Source organism: Staurois parvus, unplaced genomic scaffold, assembly GCF_062004578.1.
Source record: "Staurois parvus isolate SC_StPar_1 unplaced genomic scaffold, SC_StPar_1.0 ptg000316l, whole genome shotgun sequence".
NCBI lineage: Eukaryota > Metazoa > Chordata > Amphibia > Anura > Ranidae > Staurois > Staurois parvus.
Genome location: NW_028318112.1, coordinates 4,364,251 through 4,387,892, shown reverse-complemented (window position 1 = coordinate 4,387,892; position 23,642 = coordinate 4,364,251). Strand labels below are relative to the sequence as shown.

Here is a 23,642-nt window from a genome sequence, read left to right as displayed (position 1 = left end):
TAAGAACAATAATAGATAAACTAGGAACAATACAGTGGAGAACATAGATATCCGTAAGGATATATACTTGGGAAAGACATCAACACCCAAGTCGTCCAGGCAAGAGACTGGACGAAGTCGGGGGGCAGCACAGCAACCGTGTCAGGAACAGGTGTTCTGTGGCATCGCGTCAGGCGGCGCATGTGCAGAACACCAACACTCACTACCCGGTGGGCGGTAGGACCTGGGCGTGCATGGCAGCGGCGGGGTTCGCGCATGCGCACTCGGGATCGCGGACGCGCGCCTGGCACCAATGACAGCGAGAGGCAGGCAATTTAAACATAGGAACAGGTATGTCAAGTTGCCGTTTGGTCTTGTATCTTGTATCCTGTTCCTGTGTTGCTGTATACTCCGTTGCCGACCTCTGCTTGTTCCTGATCCTGCTCTTCTCCTGCTTAACCCCTGGCTTGCCTGACTATCTTCCGTTTGATCCCTGGTACTGTATTTGCCCGCATCCTGCTGAACCTGGCTTGTGACCTGACCATTCTTAGCTCGCTCCTCTTGTACCTCGCTGCCCGCATAATACCGACCCGGCCTGTCTGACCACGCATACCGTACCCGACCATCCATCCATCCGGCTCGGATCAGATCAGTGTATCTGTCTGCCTCTTCCAAATTAGATTCCGTTCCTGTACTCCCCTGTCAGTACTATCTACCACCGCAGGACGCACTCGGGGGTCGTGACCTGGTTCCAGTCTGCACCAAGTCCATCCCCACCATCAGGGGCCCTGGTGAACAGCAGGCTGGGACTTAGACCCCGCGCCCTGAGGGCGTCCGTGCGGTGGGCTGCTAGAGACTCTGCCAGGCGGTTATAACAAACCGGGAGATAACATTCGTCAAACCCGGCCAAAAAAAAAAGAAAACATATTAAATGAGGGCACCCAGCACAGGAAGGGGGAAGGGAGAGGGGGAAAAGGGTAAGGGTAAGGAAGAGGGAGGGAGGGAGAGGGGAGGGGGGAGGAGAGGGGATAAGGATAACGCTCTGAAAAGTCCACAGATGAAGACCTCAGCGAAGCATCAGGCGGGCTCATTGCTGGAATGAGGAAGACGAGAACGTTGAGGCGTACGTGAGAGCAGCTTCCGACCCCTACGAACTGGTGTTCAAATCTTGTTGGGGGTAGCAGAAGGACGAGATGGAGTAGGCGGCAGGGAAGAGGCATCTTCCGGTAGAGGGGGTAGTCCCAACTGCTTCAGAAAGGAGTCTGCTTCCAAAAGATCCCGAAGAGAAACTTGGGAATTATCCTTGGAGATGACCAGCTTGAAGGGGAAACCCCAGCAATAGAGGACACGATGATGTTGCAGATACGTGGTAATTGGCTTCATCGCCCGCTGTTTGGCCAGGGTAATTGGGGAGAGATCACAAAAAAGCTGAAGTCTGTCCCCTTTAAACTCCAGGGAGGGTCTGTTACGTACGGCAGCCAACAAAGCTTCCTTGGTCTCAAAAAAATGGAAGCAAAAGATGACATCACGTGGTCTAGTGCCATCCGCAGGTCTAGGGCCTAGTGAACGATGTTCCCTGTCCAGGTGCCAATCCGCTTCTGGAACCATGGGGGCAGTTGCAATGAAGAAAGACAGGAGATGTCGGCGGAGTTGGGAATCGGCAATAGATTCGGACATACCGCAAATACGGATGTTCTGCCGGCGTTCCCGATTTTCTAAATCTTCTTGTTGGAGCTGAATTTGGGACATGGTGTGTTTCAAATACGCATTGTCTTCTTCTAAGACATGGACGTATTGCACCAATTCATCAAATTTATTCTCTATTTGGTCTGCACGATCTTCTATCTGTGCTATTTCTCCACGAAGCTCCAAGGCCAATTTCCCCACTTCAGCGGATATAGAGGCAGTAATATTATGTAAAATAATACTAATCTAATGAAGATACCGTGAGAGCAGGTGAGGCAAGCAGGTGGTTGGCATTAACAGTGGGAGGCATACTCAGGACAGGTCGCTCTGACGCCCCTTCTCCAGGAAGCAGGGGTTCGGATTCCTCCATCTGGGAAGCAGGAGAAAGTGGAGAGGTTGGCTGCAGTGATATAGGAGCTACAGTACCGCTGACCACCACTGGGGGCCCGGAAACTTGTTCCTGGGCTTGCAGCAGAAATTGAGGCCGGGGATTGAGGCCTGTGCAGGAACCGCTGTAGCGGAGATGGCCGCGGATCACGTGGCGGCGGAGAGGGGGGCTTCCAGCGTCCTATTTTCCCCATTATCATTGGGGAATGTGCTGGGCTGGGTGCCTGGCTTATATGACTCACCCGGGGACGCTTACAGGACGGAGATGTGCCGCGGGTGAGTCTCGATTGCCGGGAGAGGAGCGGAGCTCAGAGAGAAGCGGCCGACTTCATCCCTGGCCACGCATGCGCCCCTATTTTGTTTTTTAGTTGTAGGATTTCATTCTCCTGGTCTGCATGAGCATCTACCACAGTATTTTGTGCCGTAAACATGTCAGACATTTTTCACTCTATATGCTGTAGAAGTGTGGTATGGTCAAAAATAGCGTTTGATAGTGGGGTGATCACGTTTGTAATATCGTTGTGCAGGGTCTGCCTTAATGAAAGAAACATATTTTTCATGGTCAATTCAGAGACAGGTTGGTCAGAGGCAGGAAATTCCTCAATGGTGGATTGTAAGGGTAATGTAGGAGTATAAGAGGTATTTGGAGAATGTGTAGTTGTATTAACAGGGCCCTCAATTCTGGGCCTCGATTTTGCTGGACTGTGGGATGTGGGTGAGAGTGAAGGAGAGGACTCACCCGGATCTCCGTCATATAGTGGAACCAGGAGCCTGGAATCTGGTGTGTATGCTGTCTGCTCAGCTGCAGGGATGGATCTCTCGCACTGTATGGCGCCGGCACCAACTTGGGCTCTGGAGTCCCAGGCCGGATAGAAGTCCATAAATCTCTGCAGCTGTGCCGGAGACTTACGCCGCAGAGGCATGATTTCAGAGGGTGGGGGGTTTATATTCCCCGATTCAGTGTGCCGGTGTCCCGCTAGTCGCGGTGGAAGAGTCGCTGTATTGGAGGTGGCCACGGAGCTCTTTCACTGAGCAGCGATCTTAGGAACTGGCCGCGCATGCGCCCCTTCTGAATGTCTTTTAAAAGACATGTTGTACCTCTAGTATAACAGTAAGCAAAGCAGGCCCAAAGTGAGACAGTGCCTTTTGTACTCACAAACCTAGGTAGGTTATGCTGAGGATGGTGACAGGCAGCTGGAGGTGACCAAGTCACTACAGACAGCCAGGGGGACAAATCTAAGACCAGATAATCTACAATGCACTTCTAAGTAGCAAAAGCAGCAAGATGGCTCTGTATTTGAAAGGCAAACGCTGGGAAAGGATCATGAAGTGTTCACACACTCACAACATTCTACCCTGCAGATGACATTAGTGTTGAGTTCTCTCAGGCTAAATCTTTAACTCAGGAAAACAGTAGGAAGTTAAAAAAACTGAGCCAAATAGTTGAAACCATGAGCCAGCTCTTTGTGATTAAGCCCCGTTGGACTAACTGATAAAGTGTAAGAGATAAACATGAGAAAGACTGGGTTAAATCAAGAGCCTAGATATGGATAATACTCTTCCTGGTACTAAGACAGTACATAAAGCTTTGAGACGTACCCCAAGGCAGATTCTAGTGGTCAAAGGTTTAATATTCTAATATGTAAACCTAATAACCATGACCAGGGACCTACTTATAAAGTGAGTGACCAGAATGTCACAAGGAAGCTGTGCCATGGCTCTTCACTGGGATAAACACTCTGCAACTTACACAATACACAAGGTGTGGAAAGTACGCCAATGAGGACATCAGTACATGATGGAGACATATCAGGTCATCTTTGTCACATCCATAAGGTTACTCACAAAGTGAATCTTCAGATACTGGGTCCCACCAGAGACAATGCCACATTTCTGGACCTGGAGAATGTCTTACAACTAACTATCACAGTGTATTGGTCTGGAAAATGACATATTTAAGAGCCCAGTTTGTGAATGCCCCATTCCATGCTATCACACAATTAACTAGTACAGTGGAGTTCAGAAGGTGTTTCCAAAGCTATGCTAGCAAAACACCAATATGCTTTAGCTCACAGGCCTAATCACAAAGGAAGTAGAGACAGGTCACACTATAGGCTGTGCCATGACTCTGGGCCTAAAAAATACTCTAAGAGCTAACTTACACAGTACACAAATGTCTGGAAAGTGCCAGAAAGCAAACCCCAGTGTCCAAAGGTTACACTCCAGCATACACCTACATTACCAGCTGTCATGCAGATTCAGGTATCTGCTGTAAAGAGACCAGCTCAAGCAGCATAATAGACATCTTGATTGAAAAATACCAAAAATCTATTAAGTATTGTATATTCAAGAAGATAACATTTATGAAGAAAGTAATGTAGAGTTTTTCCCAGCAGAGATGAGGAGAAAACTGTCTAACCTCCTAGGCTAGGACACTAGAAAAAAAAGAGGCATGAAGTTTGGAGGCACGAGTATATAGAGGGCTGGCTAAATGTATTTTGTTTGCCATTAGGCAGGTATAATCCAATTATCTAAAATTGTCTACAATTTCCATGTTCCTCAATGGACAAGAAATATATTTTTTAAGTAGTAGAGTAATAATTGGGTGACATCAAAACTTGCAACTACCACCACTTTGTTCTACAGGGCTCTGCTTTCAGAAAAATATAATTTTTTGGGACTTCAAGTGCATTTTCATGAACAAAATGTGCATGTATGTGTGTGCAAAATAAAAAAAATGGCTTTGGCAGCCAATTGGTCAACAGTGAAATACAATGCAGTTGGATATATTACTAGCATACCTAAAACACATTTCCAAGAACAAGTTGTGAATTTCAAAAAAACATAAAATAAACAAACACAGGGGACATATTTTATTCAAATTCGTTCTATAAGCCTATCCAAGGTAATCTATGGGGGATAAGGGCAATAATACTCCTCTAATTTGAATACCATTTACATACAAAATATGCTTATTTTACCTTCATCTCCTTTAACTGACTTGTGACACCTTGATCTTCTGAACTGAGATCATCAGTCAGTACTGAAGAGGACTTGTCAGAGGTTAAAGAAAAGGCCTCCATTTCTGCCAGCTGGACCTAAGCAAAATCATTATTAGTGATACGGATTTGTGAGTCAACCCGTTGAAACATTGTACTTGTTGCATCCTGCTTAGCATACAATCTCTGATTAAGCTTCTGAGAGCATTAGTTAAATCATTTCTGTTATGTCTATGGGAGAGCAGGTATTTTATTTCAATCCCATATGCTAATCCCGCAGTGCACAAAGTCAATACAATTCATAAGCAATACATGAAAGCCCAGGGTGTTTTTTGTAGATAAACCCACTCTGAAACCCACAGGACAGTTCATCTCCCATAGAGAACAGTGGCTTAGCACAGTTAGTAACTAAGAGCAGAATCAATCAATACACATTGCAGCTATGTTAATTGGCAATTACATCAACACTGTACACACTGCTGTTGTGTTTTTTTAATGGACATCATTCATCAAACAATGGTAATATACAAGATGACAAAGCTTAATGTGGATAATTAGAATTTTAACATCACCTTGCAACAGTCTGTGTATTAGGCCAAAGCTGCCAATGAATTAAAACTTCTAGGTTTTACATCCTGTTTAAATACAATACTTCATGCTATTGGTTAGATACTGAAATGTTAAGTTTGTCTAATGTAATTTTTTATGCAGTTTATTTCTCATTTGTATATAATGTACCATTAGGCAGAGGCATATTTTGTTGAGATAAAAATTAAGGTCCTCGTGGGAAGCTCTACTTTTAGTACAATCCCTTGTCCAAAATCCCCCCCAGCACAGAAAATTTTCCAAACGTAATATCAGAAGGGAACAACTGTGTAAGTTAAAATCCCATGAGTTTAATGATCTTTTCACACAGAGTGGATTTGGCTCTGATCAGCAGGGGATCTGCTGATCGGAGCTAAAGTGAAATATTTGTCACATCCGTGTTTGCTCGATTTATGCAAAGTGGACACTGACAGACCCCGCTCTGCTCTATGGGCGGCCTTGTTGCGTCCGTTTACATCTGGCTACCTCTGATACACTCTGCAAAAATAGAGGAAGATGCAGACCAGATCAGACCCAGAAGTAGGCGGGTATAAACAGATACATGTCTGCTTACACCAGCTTGTCCATAGGAATGCATGGAGTTTCCAATCAGGTCCATCTTAAAAAAAAAAAAGACAGGTGGACCTGATCAGAGCACCTATCTGAAAGGGGCTTTCCATATGTACCATGTGTAAAAAATAATAGCTTACCTTTAGAAATGTACAGACCTATAGCTGACATTATTAAACTATGAGAAATCTTTCCAGAGGTTCTAATCCATACACACTCTAGTTAAAAAAATATGATTTTTATGTACTTGTATTTTTTGCAGTTGTGTAAAGTAAGGGTTGGTCTCTGTGAACCTTTTTTGGTTGTGGTGTTCCTTGCCATGTTCCAGGAAGCTGGGTTGTTTGGCCCCACCCCTGTGCCTTGGCAATATGGTGAGAGGGATGAACTAGAAGGGGAGCCTGAGTTGTGTGATAGAGATGGAGGAGAAGATGTAGTATCATTAGCCTTCATGTCTCTCTTTATCTCGATCAGGCTCCCAGTAAGGAGCAAGCAGAGAAGTATCCCTTATGAAATGGGAAGTGAGATACCTCAGCTGATAAAGGGTGAACTTAAAGGATTTGGGAACAGCATGCCCCATGTAGGACCATAACAACTCATTCTTTATAGTTGATACTGCACAGGAACTGTAGCAGCTACACTTGTAGCTATGAATTATTATGGTTGATGCATGAACCATTGTGTTTTACCAATAACATTGCTTCCAGTGATATGGACCTATACATTACCAATGATGTAGTGCTACCCTCCTCCGGTGTGTTGCGGGTACCCCTAAGCTTCTCACTGCACAGCCAGGCAACAGGTATTTCTCACACAGACCATTCCTTAGGTTTGGTTTTGTGTTTTATTAGGAGACATAAACTTGGCTAGGGAAACATGGATTATGGGATGCACAACTGTCTTGAATCAATGAAAGGGGGACACTTCCTTTCTATGTACAATGGCAGATCCTGGACTGTTCTTTTCTTAAAAGTCATCAGTCCTTGCGGATCAGTAGCAATAGCCCTTTATGGGAGAGGAACTAGCAGCCCCTCAAAAATCAGCCTAATTTCTCATAACTACATGCAGAGATGTCTTCTCTCCACCTGTAGAGCTGCTCCCAACCCCACAGCCTGAAAACAATATCAGCCCTCCTGGCTTCTTGGAAGATCTTCAGGATGAAGGTACATGATTGAGCTCAGCGCTGTCCTTAGAAAGCTTGCTACATATGGCAGTCTTTTCCCTTGTGAATCCCAGAGAGTGCTGCTATACTCATTCTGTACTCTTTACTCCCTGCTGTTCCAGATCTTGATCCTATTCACGCCTCACTGCTGAATGTATCCTTCTGAGCCAGCCTGGAGGCCGCCCCCCCCCCCTAGACCTAGGGGATCCCTCCCTGACACTGACAGTCTCCACAGCACTCCATCTTCCTCCTGACTCCTCTGTCGGCCAGACTCTCCCATATTTATGGGTCAGTTCACAACTCTGCCAGGGCCTCCGAACCTGGGATGGGCCGGAATCTTATAAACATGCAGATTAGTTCTTAACCCCTTCCTGCTTACCGACTTCTGGAAGGTTCTATGGTCCTCCAGAGTAAGTAGGAGGAGATAGAGCCACAACCTGTTAAGTCATCCAGCTGACCTGCAATAACCCGACCTCAAAGACTCACACAGTTACCATGAGACATACACAATGATTTTACCTACAATACACTATACTATTCTAGTAGCACACTAGAGGGTGCTACAATGATTTGGACTGATTTTTAATAAAGTAGTTAAAAAGACAACAAAAGTTTCATTATTGTATTGTACAAGATGGGTATAGGAGAAAGCCTTAAAGGGTAACTTTACTTTTGTGGGAAAAATAATAAAAAATTACCTTTCCATTTCAATCTACAGCTTTGCAATTTTCTGTAAAATTCAAAGCAATATGGTAACCCAGAGGCCTTCTGTAGACAGTTGATGTACAGAAGTTCCCCAGAAATGTAATTCCCTGTTTGTGTGATTCGCTCATTGATTTTCCCAGAGTGTGCATTGAGATAAAAGTCAGATTTTAGATATTCTCTGCAACACAAATATCATTTTTGGTGAGATATTCTCAAAGACTTAATTTATAAACTTCCAAAGGGATGCAAACTCTGCAACTTTCCTCATTAGAACATTGCAAGTGCATCAGCTGTTTAATAATGAAAAAGTAATCATTAAGATTCACTCTGCACATTGACATAATCAACAAAGAGCGTTTTCCTCAGAGCAGAAAGAGGTAGCAATCTGCAACAATGTTTGTTAAAATCTTTGCAATGTACATTAGTAACTCCACTTATCATTTAAGGAGACAGAGAGCAGAGCCTGTACCTAGGAGTATTATAAAAACAGGCTTGGGTTTGGAGTGGAATCCAACCCTTCAGGGAAAATGTCTGAAAAATAGTGTGCCAATCAATCGCGTTATAGCCACACTGGATGCCAGAAAGTCTCTGCAGAGAATGTTTGGAAAGACAAAGAGAGTTGGTCTTCTTTAGGGAAGTCATAGCAATTAGCTAAACTCTAACTGCTTACACCACATCAAGAAAACAATCTCCTCAGATTGAAAGGAAAAAAAAAGAGAAAAATAACATCTTTATTAACGTTAACAGAGGATACATCCTCAGGAAAGAATGCAGGCCGAAAGACAACTGTATCCCTGTTAAAAATAGGAAAAGGTTCAAGAAAAATTAGGCAAGCAATTGCAAGATGCTTTAGTCAATTAGGAACAGAATTTCTGTGATAGGGACCTAAGGGGAATATCCCTAAACAGTTCAAAGGGAGGCCTTCAAAGATCCATAAGAAACAACCTGAGGTCCCATAGGGAAAGTTTGAACTTAATGGGTGGAGCAATGTGAGTATTACCCTAAATAAAAGTTTTAAAAAAGGAGTGGGTGAACATAAGGTGTTTGAATAAGACCCCTAAGACCAAAATCTGATCCTTAAATCCCTACTTCAGGCTGCTTTTAAATGTACCCATTTTGTGGGGTCCTCTGAACTGCAAGGGTTAAAGGCTCTTTGCCTATGAAAGAAAGAATAAATAGAAATACTTCCCTTACTCCTCTTGCAGGTTTCCTCCTCTTTGTTTGACCAGACCCCCGAAGCTACTCCACTATGCTGCCTATCCAGTAATAGCTCTCAGATGCTATCATGTACAATGCAGGTCCGAAAGTCCTAAAAACTATGAGAGAGCACCCACAACCAAAGATGTTGAGCAGTAGAGAAAAGCACTGGCTGTCAGGGGAATAAGACAAGTATTTATGTTTTCCATTCCACTTTGCCAAATGAGCATATAAGCCAAGCAGCACAGGGAGGGGGTTGAGGGTTCACTGAATGGGTAAATTTAAAATAGCTTAGAGGTTGTATTTTAACTGTACTCAGAGTATTTAAAAGAAGGAAGATCAGAATCTGGGCAATGAATAGATTTACAGACCAAGAAGAGAGCCTTCCAGTAAAGATGATACACCGTGCAGGTAAAAAAGTTTATGTGCCAAAAGCTTGGCAGAATTTGCTGCGTCTGAGAGACCTCTCTTCTTTTCAACACCTGGGATTCAAAAACCTTGCCATTAAAAGCAGTATGTGAAAGCAGGATGTGGCATAAGACCACAAGACAGAGGGCCCAATCATTGTAGAAACTGCCATAAAGTGTCTACAGCAAATCGGAGTACCAGGCTCTTTTTGGACAGTCCAGACCAACAGAAATTATGAGAATGCATTCTAGTTCAATCCTGTGCAAAACACATGGAATTGGTTTTAGTGGAGTACATTAGGGAGACATAAAAAGCACGTGCTGCATCCACTGGAGAGTCTCTTGATCAGGCATTACATCTGCATTCAGTGTTACCCATCACTGACATATCAGATGGATAACAACCTGGTTAAAAGACCATTCTCCTGGGTCTAAGCACTGACTACTCAAAACGTCCACTTTCCAGTTTTTTTCAGTGATATATTTGCTCCACTTCTTGAACTGCCTACAAGCCTTTTGCCTTGCGGATTGAGGTACACCACCTCTGTGGCACTGTCAGACTGTGTTTTCACTGGATGACCACACAAGTGTTGGGCTCAGTGCATCAGAGAAAGCCCTTTGGCTCTTCTTTAAGCAGGTTGGCAGGTAGTCTGGATGTTTCCTGTGATCAGTGGACCTGTACTGACTCAGAATGCCTCTCCAGTCATGGAGACTTACTTCTGTGGTGAGGATTGAATAATAGTGAGGTAGAAATAAACTATGCAGGGTCAGAACTAGTGCTTTCAGCCACCACAACAGAGGTGAGACAAAGTTCCCCATCCAGGAAAAAACAGTAAGCTATTTTATTTGGACAGGATCTTCAGTTAAAGGGCTATGATGTGGAACTGGGCAAAGAACTGCCTTGAGAAATGACCACCCAGAACCCTCATTCAATAGCACAGAGAGCAGGTTGGTTGTGTTCAAAGCATCTGTAAGTGGAGAGGAACATTTTGTCTATCCAGCATCTGGGGTCAAGCTTGGGTGATCTAGGCATAGTTTTGGGGACAGGAGGGACTTTTGTTCAGGTTCAGAAGTCAGACAAAATCTTTCAAAGTTCATTAGGTGATTCACAGGCTGGTCTGCAACTCTGGAGCTGTAAAATCCCTGACTACCAATTCATCAAGATAAATAATCACTTCTACACCCCTGGTTCTTAACAACACGAAGATCAGTGCTAGGACTTTGGTGAAATCTCAAGGGGCAGTGGCTGTCCCAAGCAAAAGAGCCATGAATTGGAAATGGGAAAATGGGAGTCCTCCACTGAAAAAGGAATAATTTGGCAATGGTCATTTGTTTTATGTGAAAGAATTCAACCCATAGATTGATTTATTGAATTATTGTTTGCATTGCAAGCCCCTGTAAGGCTTAGAACAAGGCTGCAGTGAACTGGGGCTAGAGTGGTTTGAACACATAAAATATGCTTGAGGGGGTTGAATCAAACTTTGTAACTCACAGATAACACCTCTCACACCAAAATGTTGGCAAAATTCTGGGGCCAAAATGCTATAAAGGTGGGCAAATGTTCCCCTGTCCTTTCATCATCAGGTGGGAGCAATTTTTTCTGCAGTAGAAGGCTTATTTTTTCATGAAAGAGAAGTTAAATCAAGGACTCATTGGAGGTCTGATATGCTGATCTGCCCTTCAATCAAAGAAATCAGCCAGGTCATCATATTGCTTATGTGTGGGAAAAATCTTAACAGAGCATTCAGGTGTGCAAGAATCCACAATAAACTCTAGGGACCTTAGTAGAGTGAAAAGGACACTCCTATTTTAGCATCTCAGTGACAGCCTGGATATGCATGGCCTTCTCATGGCCACAGGGCTTTGTAATGAGCCCTCGTCATTATCCGCTCTATACCTATGACTGTACGCCACACTATTATTTGAACAGCATTATAAAATTTGCTGACAATACTACAGTAGACGGTTGTATCAGTGGTGGGGATGAGGAATGTTATAGAGCACAGCTAGGAAAGATTGTGGAGTAGTGTGCAGCAAACAACTTAACCTTGAATATAGGAGCAGCTAAAGAGCTAATTGTGGACTTTAGAAAGAAGAAGACTGAAATAGTTCCATTCTTTATTAAGGGTGAGTGTGTTGAGAGGGTCTCTGTTTTCAAGTTTCTCGGGGTATATATTTTTGAGAACTTTCATGGTTAGTTAATTCCATTGGGGAAAATTTTCAGCATTGATTTTATTTTCTTGGGCTTCTCAGAAAGAATGGTCTAGGGCAAAAAGTACTAGAGACTTGTTATCGCTCTTTAACTGAGAGCATTTTAAAGAATTGTATCTTACTATGGTATCCAAACTGCACTGTAGAGGATAGGAGCACTCTTTATAAAGTAATCTCTACTGCACAGGAAATAATGGGTTGTAGGCTTCCAGCTTTGGCAGAAATGTATGATTCTTTTTGTCTTGGTATAGCAGAGAAGATAAGGAGCAATCATCTCATTCCATTTACCATCTATTTGAGTTGCTGCCTTCTGGCAGGCGTTACAGGCATATTATAGCCAGAACAAATCTGTACTATGAGAGCTTTTTTCCAAAGGCAATATAAGCAGTGAATGGAAATTAAATTGATGCTGGGCAATACATGGCTAGGGAACATTTTTTTCTAGCTAATTTATGAGATGTAATTTTTTTTTTTCCAAAAATATTTTATTAATATAGATGTAGTTTTTTTAAGTATTTTTCAAGTGTTTTTTTATGAATATGTGTAAAGTTTGTGTGGGAGTTCTCCATTTTTGTAATTTTGTTGTGGATTTTATTTGCAATGACAATACATCTTATCTTTCTGCTGAGAGAAAGAATGCTCTAACAGGATTGCTAACAGAAAAGTGCTGGATCCCGTAATTGTGGAGGGTCTGGCAGAGGCTGGTGAGATCACACTCACCGAGCAGTTCAGGAGATAGAAGCGGGCACCTTCTTGATCCCTGTGGCATGAATGAGTGGCCAAAGCCCATTCCAGCCCTTGGAAAAATTGAGAGACAAATCTCTCAAGCAGCAGTTCTGCCCAAATATCCTAGCTGTTGTCAAACCTATTAGCTTCAATATTTGCATTCTTGCTTCTCTTCTATGAGTAGTGCTGAAACTGGCAAAGTGAAACTGGGAGAGGAGAACATGAACATTTTCAAATCCACTTATGGAGGCCCAGACCTGCTACAGTATACCATGCAAATAAGATTTTTGCTGCAGTAGCCACTTAAATAAGAACCGCTTAGGAAGAAGCCAAAAAGGGGTTCTGAAATAAGGACAGATACCCACAGATCAAAAACAGCATAACTGACAGATAAAAAAGTTCAAGCAGGCTGGTTAAAAGAACAGCCATTCCAGCCTGTGATCAGGAGTCTGGTCACATTCTGGGAACCAAGAGGGACTACTGAAATTAATTTTGTGGATGTGTTGGTCTGATATGATACCATGCATGTAGACAGGTCAGAAAGTGTAAATCACACTGAGCCCAAATTGGCCAAATTGGTGACTGAAGTCATAAGACCATGGTAGAACCAAAATGGAGACAGTAGTGAATTTGGGTGATCCAGGCACTATTGGTCCTATGACCATTGGTTACTAGTTTAAATATACAGGATCTAGTGATATGGTATGACACTTCCAGCAGCTGTTTGAATCTTCATTAATTTGGCCTGGATCAAACAAAGCTGCAGAAAGACATCGTACCTTCACAATGACCTAAACTAAAACTGAGCCTGTATGCAACTACAGGAGTATAGCCACTAAAGGCCCTGTTCCTTATTTCCTTTGCATAATATTCCAACCCCCATAAGTGACATTATGCCCCTCAATTTAAAGAATGAAGTCTGACAGAAAATGTTGTACTGTTGTCTTGTAAGATACATTCTGCTCATTTCCTGCCTTGGTTGCCACACAGGAAAAGAGGTAAAATCTCCATGATGGCTGCAGAAAAACCAACAGCCTGCCATATTTAACTAACCCTTTCCAACTCTGTCCAATGGTATACACATGACTTTTCACTGGCATGCATGAATCCTGTGCCTTACAGTACTTGTTATGCATTAACATAGCCATTGCAAACCCAAATCATGATTTAAAAAGGCCTCTGAGTTTTGAATTGAATTTGGCTGCTGATGTATTCTGCTACCTTAACACACCTCTTTAGTACAAAGGTGCTTGGCTTGGCTTACTCTAGATACCCTAAGTGCCTGTTTATGTCTTTGAGGTAGCCTACAATGGCAAGTAAAAAAAATAAAATATTTGTTTTGATGGTTCAGATCACAGTGCCGCATTGCAGTTCTGGAAAAAAAACAATTCCTATATTATTTCTTTTCCTCTGCAACATCCATGAAGGAGGCCCAAAAAATAAAAAAAACATCTCATATTCTCAAAACTCACAGATGCATGTTAGTTAATGTAAAAAAAGGCATACAAAAAGAAAATTACTATATCTACATACACAAAAGACCTTCCTATTGCTAGACACATACACACACACTAACATAAGTTCTATAGCACTGCAATGCAGCACACAACAACACAAAATGCCCAATGGGTTGAGCTGTGCCGTGCAGTAAAAATACATTTTTTGTACTCACAGCAAAGTTCTTTAAGCGATACATGAAAATCTTAGAATTTTTGAACTGTCAGGCTTATACCACCCTCTACAGTCAAATGGACACTGGCAACAAAAAAGGTAATTGATCAGTATAGGATAACAGTGATCACAACCAGTAGTGCAGAGAGAAAGAAATAAGCACATACGGAAGGGATTTGTGAAATTAAATTTTTCAAAAGCAGTCCAACAGAGTGTGTGTGTGTGTGTGTGTGGGGGGGGGGGGGGGGGCAGAGAGACATAGTAACAAGGTTAACAGGTCCAAGAAAAATCAACAGAAGACCCAGGTGGTAACTCTGCAAACTGATAAGATTGCATGATTCTGAAGAAACAGATTCTGAAGAAGCAGTGGCAGAGAGATAGACCCTTACAGCCAGAACCACGTCCAAACAACAAAGATTTCCCTTTATATGAACTGGAGCTGTACAGAGGGACATAATCTGTTTGAGGTGAAAGACAGAAATTATCCTAGACAATAAGGAAGTCCTGGGCCCCTACACCACCTGGACCCTATGAAAAAGGCAAAAAGGTTTCCTAGCAGGATACAGCTCCCAGTTCAGACACTTGTCTCATAGAGGTGACATCTACAAAAGCTGGCATTTTTTTGCTGGCTGATAGCTAAAAAGAGTGGGTCTTGCTAAAAGCTTTTACTTTTTGAAATCCCTTTTTCTGTAACGTTTTAAATAGCTTTTTTTTTCTTCCTTTCCTTGTCTTCCTTCAGTCAGCTAATTAAGGGGATGGGTTAATTGGTCACAGGTGATGCAAGTCCTATATAACTTGCTGTAGAGCTCACTCGGAGCTTGCCTGTATTTTGCTTGCCAGACCTTTGACCTAGTGGACATTTGATAATTGGAGTTAACCACCTCCCGTCCGGCCGTTGTATATAAACGGCCGTACGGTGGCAGTGCAGGGTCGGGTGGCCGTTTATAAATGGCCTTCCTGCTCCCTGCTTGTGCGTGCTCCGTGGGAGCGCGCAGCACCGCGATCCGGTGCCCGCTGTGTCCTCCGGACACAGTGGAACACCGATCATCGGACAGGACCTCTCTGCGAGGTCCCGATCATGTGATCACCGATTGGCCAATCAGTGATCACATGCAGAATAGTAAGCAAGATGTCACTTCTGACATCATTGCTTACTACGTGTGAAATCTGTGAATGATCACAGCGGTCACATGCTACAAGGCTATTCACAACAGCCTTGTACCATGTGACAAGCTGTGACCAATCACAGCTCACACAGTAGTTCTCAATGGCTGCAAGAATGCAGACAGAGAGAAGGAGAAATGATTGCTTTTACATCCTATATGGGTGCAAAAGCAATCAGTGTAAAAAAAAAAAAATCCTTATCACCCCCCACAAGTAGTACAGTGTCACCATGGTGACACTGTACTGCTAGTGTGACAGTATGTAAAATAAAAAAAAAAAAAAAACAAATAATATAAAAAAATCAAATAAAAATGTAAAAAAAAGTTTAAAAAATATAATTTTACACTTCCGGTTCCGGCGCCGGATGCTGTAATTCGCGGGACCCGCGGCTCCCGGGATCCCGGCTCTATAAAGCCTGCCTACTGCCTCGGGGACCCCCGCTATACAGTCCTGGGGTGCCCCTTACCTTCCTGCAGCGGCCCCAGCATGGAGCGGTACCTTCTGCCGGCGCAGTCCGGCCATGAGTCGGTGGCCAGGGCGGAGGGATGCGGCTCTCCCCCCTCTGCAGCCAAGATGGCCGACGATGCCTGTCACAGCATGGACACAGGCACAGAGCGGGATAACACCGAGGGAGCAGGTATGACAGAGCCTCTCCTCACCATCCACACTGCCTGCCCACTCACTTCTGCACTTGATAACACTGCTGAGCAGTATGTTAAAATAGCTCAGGCAGTGTCCTCTATCCTGCTCCCAAACATAACACAGGCTGTAGATAGAGCTGTCACAATGGGCATTGAACAGCTAAGGAAAGATTTAGGCGATCATTCTAAACGTTTATCTGAGGCTGAGCAGCGCATATCAGATTTGGAAGATGAATTTCATTCAATGCAAGTGGTCACTTCACAATCCAATCGTGTACAGCAAAGTATAATGGATAAAATCGACGATCTGGAAAATCGATCACGTAGGAATAACTTACGCATTGTGGGTCTTCCAGAATCTTTTAATACAGGTTCTCTCCCTGATCTCTGCTCAGCGCGGATCCCTGCAGCTTTGGGCCTATCTTCTTCTTGCCAGGTGGAGAGAGCTCATCGCCTGGGCCCCCCATCTAACGAGCGTCGTGCACCATGCTCTGTGATTGTCCGCTATCTTAATTATGCTATCGATCCTCACCTCTTTCCGTAACTCCCGTTCTCTGCAAATTGAGGGTCACAAATTGCTAATATTTGCGGACTACTCACAGGAAGTATCACGTAAACGGAAAGCATTCCAGCAAGTCTGTGCCACTCTTTACCAGAAAGGAATAAAGTTCACACTTGCATATCCGGCCACGTTACGTTTTACTGCACCATCGGGGGATTCTAAATCTTTCGTTCATCCTGAAGAAGCCCACCAATATTTGCAAGACCACCTAAAGGACGGGGATCCCGCGGGTAGGAATAGTGGTCCCAGAGACCAACGCAGTCCTCGCAAAGACCCCCCCAAACGTCAACGCACTAATCTAGCGTCCTCTAAATCTCGCCCGCCCTGAAGGACTGAGGAACCATCGGTCTCTTCACAACTTCTTCCAGCCTTACTCCTGATCCGATTGGCTCAATTGGATGTGTTTCTTCAATTTTTTTTTCTTGTTTTTTTCTTTTCATTTTCATCTTGGAAAGATTCCTCTTGCTATTTACTGATATATTATCACACTCCAATGTATGAGTCTATTGATTGTTCAGCACGAGTTTATTTTTTGTAATTTCTGATGTTGCGGTGTTTCCTCGTAATCACCCGTTTCATTGTTACTGTTTAATTTACCTACAGGCCTGATTTTACTACTTCCTTACTCCTACATGTGCCTGATTCCATATTTCAGCGTTGCTGTGGATGGCGGGATGCTGGAGCCATTGTTGGGAATAAGTTTGCGGGGCACCCTTCCTCGCCTCAACAAATCGGCAATGGTCCCTGGGGCAGGTCCCTCCCCTGCCATTCCTGGTTACGCTGGTATTGGTGGAAACAGCATGCGGAATGACGTGAAGTCCTGTTTACTGCTCTGGTATATTGTATGTTTTGATTTTTTGTTGGGCTCAAGTAGGGCCCTTGCCTCTCTCTCTGTCTTCTCTTCTCTTCTTTCTTATCTCTACTTCTTGGGAGAACTCCTTTGTCCTCTGAGACCAGATTCCAACCACCTCCATTTGCCATACATAGCAGCGCCATCCGTTCCTCCATCTCTAATTGGTAAGATTCTTATCCTTTCACTATATATATTACAACAGTTAAAATGACACGTATATTTTCATGGAATGTTAAGGGCCTCAGATCTCCTCACAAACGCATGGCGATACTAAGACACTTGCGGCGTTTACGCGCGGATGTAGCTTTGCTCCAAGAAACCCATCTTACCCAATCGGATTTTGCCCGTATGCGTAAACTCTGGGTAGGCCAGATCTTTGGCTCTTCCTCCTTAAACAATAAAGCTGGGGTACTTATTCTTATACACAAACGGCTTAATCCTGAATTAATTTCCATGGGCGCTGACACTGAGGGTCGTTTTATAGCAGTACATATTAAACTTGGATCCCAGGAGCTGGTTCTCTCCAACTTTTACGCACCCAACTCCCCGACGAGACAGGTTTTTCAAGCCCTCTCGACGCGGCTGGCGGCCTATATTCACAAGCCTCTCATCATGGGAGGGGACTTTAACTCCGTTATGCAAGAGCAGGAGGATAAATCACAGAGTGTTGAACGTGGACTTCGCTCCTCTCAGATTTCCCGTCCAACACCTACTTTACTATGTAGCTTCGTTGAAGCAATGCAAATTACAGATATATGGCGCTTAGCACATCCGGACGGCAAAGACTACACTTTCTATTCCCCTGTTCATCATTCTTTATCTAGAATCGATTACATTTTCTGTAACCCCGTACTACTGCATCATGTGGTATCTTCGACTATACATGACATAGCCATATCGGATCACTCACCGATTTCTGTTACTATAAATTTTCTAGACCCTACGCCACATCCTAGGATATGGCGCTTTCCTTCGTTTCTGGCGAATAATCAGGAACTCTCCCAGCAATTAAAAGACACATGGTCAGACTTCCAAATTACTAATGCGGCCCACGTTTCCAACCCAAATTTGTTTTGGGATGCGGGGAAGGCGGTATTACGTGGTAAAATCATTGCCTTTACGTCCGCTTATAAAAAAAGAATTCTGCATAACTTTACTGAGGCTAGTAACCTTCTTATACAGACACAAAGTGATATGGCAGAGTCCAATACGCAGGAAAACAGGAAAGCTTGGGTGGATGCTAAAAACCAGTTTGACACATGGGCGGCAGCGCAGGAAACATTATACCATTCACATCTTGACTTACAATATCATAGGTTTGGTAATAAACCAGGCAAATTATTGGCGCGCTTATGTAGGAAGCCTTTCACCCCCACACAATTCACCTCTCTTAAAGACTCTCAGGGAGCACTTAAACAATCTCCGGAAGAGATCATATCTATTTTGGAAAGCTTTTATGCAAAGCTATATGGGCCGGATCCTATTGACCAGGAACAAGCACAATCCTTTCTGGACAGAGTAAGTCTACCTCAAATAGATCCAATAGCGCTGCAATCTCTAAATGCCCCTATATCACAAGCGGATATCTGTCTAGCTATTAGATCTTTAGCCAATGGTAAAGCTCCAGGTCCGGATGGGTACACCTCTGAATTCTTTAAACTTATGGACAAAACCCTCTCTCCTACTCTACAGCTGGTTTATCAGTCCATCCTGGAGAGTGGGCTTTATCTCCCATCGGCTTCACAAGCCCATATTAAATTAATAGCAAAAAAAGGCAAAGACCCTTCGGATCCTGGATCTTATCGTCCCATTTCCCTCCTTAATCTAGATGCAAAGATCCTTTCTAAAATTATAGCTAACCGCTTGGCCATTATTTTACCCTCACTTATTCACCCCTCTCAAGCGGGTTTTATAAAGGGACGATCGGCCACGTCAAATATCCGCAAAGTGCTTTCAGTTTTGCATCAGGCTAAAATCAACCCACTACAGGATCTAGCAATCGTTTCTCTTGACGCTGAAAAAGCCTTTGATAATGTCAGTTTTCAATGGCTCAAACTAGTCCTTGCTAAATTTGGCTTTTCCGGTCCATTTACACAATTGATTCAGGCTATGTATGTTGCCCCTATGGCTCAGATAGTAGCAGCGGGAAAAATATCCAACCCTATTCTACTCTATAAGGGAACAAGGCAAGGGTGTCCATTATCCCCCCTGCTTTTCAATCTTGCACTAGAACCTTTAGCCCGTTTCCTGTTATTTCAATTGCGCCTCCATGGTATTCAAATTGGTCAACAAGATCTCCGCATAGCCTTATTTTCTGACGATATATTAATATTCACCTCCAACCCAACTCTAGATTTACCTTATATCCAGACAGTTTTCGCAGAATTTCGGTGCTGCTCGGGTCTCCGTATAAATTTTGCGAAAAGTGAGGTTCTTCCCCTATATCATGCTCGGCTTCCTGATTGGGCCTGCAACTCTCTATTTAAAATTAATACTAACCATATTACTTATCTGGGTATTAAAATTGGGAAATTAGCCTCGTCCCTTTATTCTCTGAATTATTCGCCAGTGATCCAAAAAATTTTAGGAGAATTGGAAATGTGAAAAGACCTGCCGTTATCACTCATGGGCAGAGCCCATCTCTTCAAGATGACGACTTTTCCGAAGCTTTTATACCCTCTTCAAACTATCCCACTCCTGCTCAAACATACGGATATAGTCAAGTTAAACAAGGCGATCTCTAGTTTCCTATGGAGGGGGCGCCGCCCGCGCATAGCCATACATAAGTTGTTTCTCCCTAGATGTGAGGGCGGACTGGGCCTCCCCAATATTAGGCTTTATAATCTATCCTGCATTTTACGGGTGTGTATAGATTGGCTCTCCCGAGCGTCCGTGTTCTCCAATTACCAACTTGAGTCAGCCATGGTGAGCCCGTTCGATCTGTCAGCCCTTCTACACTCCAACTTTAACTCACTCCCGGAGCATCTTAAACATAATCCACTCATACGGGACACACTGTTCACGTGGAGGGAGGTCAGACGTAGACTAGGAGTTTCTCCCTGGATATCTCGTTTTCTCCCCATTCATCACAATCCTTCCTTCTCTGTCTCTCAACAACATGCAGCTTACGATTTATGGTACAATCAGGGACTTAGACTTGTTAGCCAATTATATGACTTTGCATCAGGATCTCCCCTTCCGTTCCAACAAATCCTTAGCTTGTTTGAGTTGCCTTCTCATCATTTTTTGTACATTTTACAAATCAGGAATTTTGTGAAATCCATAGCTCAAAATAAACTTACTCGTTTCTGCACGACGGTGATAGAGGTCCTTGTTAGGAATCAGAAATATAACATATCTGATATATATAGTCAATTGTCTATGCATTATGCAACACCGCTGGAATCCTCCACATCCATCAAATCGTGGATCCGAGACTTTGACAATGCCTTCACTGCGGAACAAATACTCGCAGGTTTTAACATGACCTGTGCATTTAACACAAACGAATTTTGGCGGGAGCAACAGTTTAAAATTATGCATCACGCTTATATGCCCTGTCTGTACTCACGTTCAGACTCATCGATCTCTACGTGTCGGCTCTGTGGTCTATGTAAGCCGACACTTCACCACAGGTTCTGGAATTGCCCATCAATCTCTACCTTTTGGAACCAACTTTTGAACTTCATGCTTTTCATCACTACTCTCCCGTTACCTAGAGACCCACTGCTGCTTCTTTTCGGCAACTTGGATGCTTCCGTGTCTGCTGCTACACACCAGCACATTGCTAGGCTCAGAGCCGCCAAACCGTGGCTGTCCACTTGTCTGATGGCTGCAAGAAGATCTATTCTAAAAAAATGGGTTTCCAACGGCCCGCCAACTATCTCGGATGTCAAATTGGAACTTAACTTCTTACTTCGCTTGGATCGGCTCAGTATCCATATCTCTCCATCTACATCAGGAGAGGAAAAGTTCAACCGCAAATGGGGTCAATATGTTTCAAGAACATTTCCTACTTCGAAGACCCAACTTCCCTCCCAAGGACTTCTAACCTAGCCCTAACTTAGCCTCTAGGCGATTCCTGATGCACGTGTTTTGTCTTAGGGGGCAAATGACTGCTAAATTACCTTCTCTAAGTCTTCAAGAACCTTTACTCACCTACTTTGACTATCTGCCCTTTTTACACCTTGGCTCCTGTTTTCTTATTCTCGCTGTCCTTCATAATCTCGCTTCACTGTTGACCCTTAGTGAAGAGTCCCTGTAATAGCACACTTTCACATGTAATGTTGAGCTGCTTCCTATAATATTATATCATCATAGTAGCCTACTATTCTAACACCCTATTATCTTAGTGTCCTAATCTCTATATTCTGGCCTGTCCTCTTGGTCTTCTGATCTCAGACCTCTGACTTCTGATCTCTGCTCTTTGGTAACAAAATTCCTTGCCCTCCTTTTCTCCTTATTTTCTTTTCTGTCCGTATACTCTTTTCTGGGCTGGTTCTTGCAGCTCCTTGTTCTCCTTTCTTCACTGCTCTATCTCTACCTTCTGCTCTCATTTTGCATCTACTTCTTACCCATATACACGATGACCTTCCTCTTGGTCATTTGACAAATGGTCAACATGGCATACATTTGCGCATCTATAAGTTAATCATACAAATGAAGATATATACATGTACTTTTCTAAACCCTTGTAAACTCTATTCTTAAGCCCTTGTCACCTGTTACATCAGACGATGTCTCCTTCCTATAAGTAACTTTCTCCTTACTAAATTTCTCTGATGCCTCTTTGTTTCTCTTGGGGTTTTGACAATTTGTTTTCATGTACAATTATTATTCTTGATTCTTTCACCGGCTTCGACATGTTGCCAAGCTATGATTACTGCATAATTTCATTCTTGGTTAATGTGTGTATACAATAAAACCAAATAAAGTTTCATTAAAAAAAATATATATATATATAATTTTTGGTTATAAACTATTTTTTTTTTCTTACTAAAAAGATAACGGAATAAATTTTGGCCAAGATTTATGATGAAATATTATTTATTTGCAAAATTTTATAAGAAAAACACTTTTTTCAAAATGTTTGGACATTTTCATTTACATAGCAAAAAAAATTAAAATCCCAGTGGTGAATAAATATCACCAAAATAAAGCTTTATCTGCCTCAAAAAAATGGTAAAAAATTAATATGGGTACAGTGTTGCATGACCGCGCAATTGTCATTCAAAGTGTGATAGCGCTGAAAGCTGAAAATTGCCCTGGACAGGAAGGGGGTAAAAGTGTCCGGACAGGAAGTGGTTAAAAAAACGGAGTTGGAAACAGGAGATTATAACAGGAGTCTACTAACCTGTAAGTGACAACTGCTATTTCCTGTTAATATTGTAACTGGGATATGAGTGCTAGCAGGGGTGATGGTTTTGTGCAGTGCACAGTGTGCCGCATGTTTGCAGCAATGAAGCAACAGCTCCAGGATGGATACCGCTGCAACAAATGTGAGTGGCTTGCCCTTCTGGAAGCTCGCGTTTGAGGTCTGGAGGAGCAAGTTGCAACACTGGGCAGAACTGACAACCATGAAAGGGGTCTTCTGCTCTCTGAGCAGGTAGCTAATGGGATTGCTGTAGAGGGTGGAGGGGCTAATCAGGATTATTAGGTAGGAAGATGGGTTACTGTAACGAGAGGGAGTGGTAGGGGCTCACAGAAAAGGAAGCACCCAAACAGATTTGCCAAGTTGGGTGAAGATGTGGGGTGGCAAGCTCAGGGGTGGCAGCCCTGGATGCCACTGCTATCCCTAACAGCCGGGAGGGCAGAGCATCTGGGAGGGGTGGTGAAGGTAGTGCAGGAAGGCCTAGACAGCTGGTGGTAGTAGGGGATTGTATAATCAGAAGGACTTATAGAATAATTTGTCTCCAGGATCGCCTCAACTGAATGGTTTGCTGTCTCCCTGGTGCCAGGGTTTGGCATGTGGTAGTCCAGGTTGATAAATTTCTGGGAGGGGCTGTGCATGACCCAGCTGTCTAGGTTCATGTTGGAACCAATGACAGAATACATGGAGGGTGGAGGCTCCTTAAGAATCAATTTAAAGAACTAGGCTGCAAGGTGAAGGGAAGGACTGCCAAGGTGATATTCTCTGAAGT

The 23,642-nt window shown here is 43.3% G+C and overlaps 1 protein-coding gene across 2 annotated transcripts in view; it reads right to left on the bottom strand.

The window, feature by feature from the left end:
• CACNA1I (calcium voltage-gated channel subunit alpha1 I) overlaps positions 1-23,642 on the bottom strand; it is a 1,904,325-nt gene that overhangs the window by 131,997 nt on the left and 1,748,686 nt on the right. The window contains exon 32 of one of the 2 annotated variants that reach the window (XM_089683626.1): positions 5,034-5,150. The exons of the other annotated variant lie outside the window; for it this stretch is intronic. Coding sequence (XP_089539752.1) covers positions 5,034-5,150 — 117 coding nt within the window. The remainder of the gene's footprint in view (positions 1-5,033; positions 5,151-23,642) is intronic. 2 annotated transcript variants of the gene reach the window in all.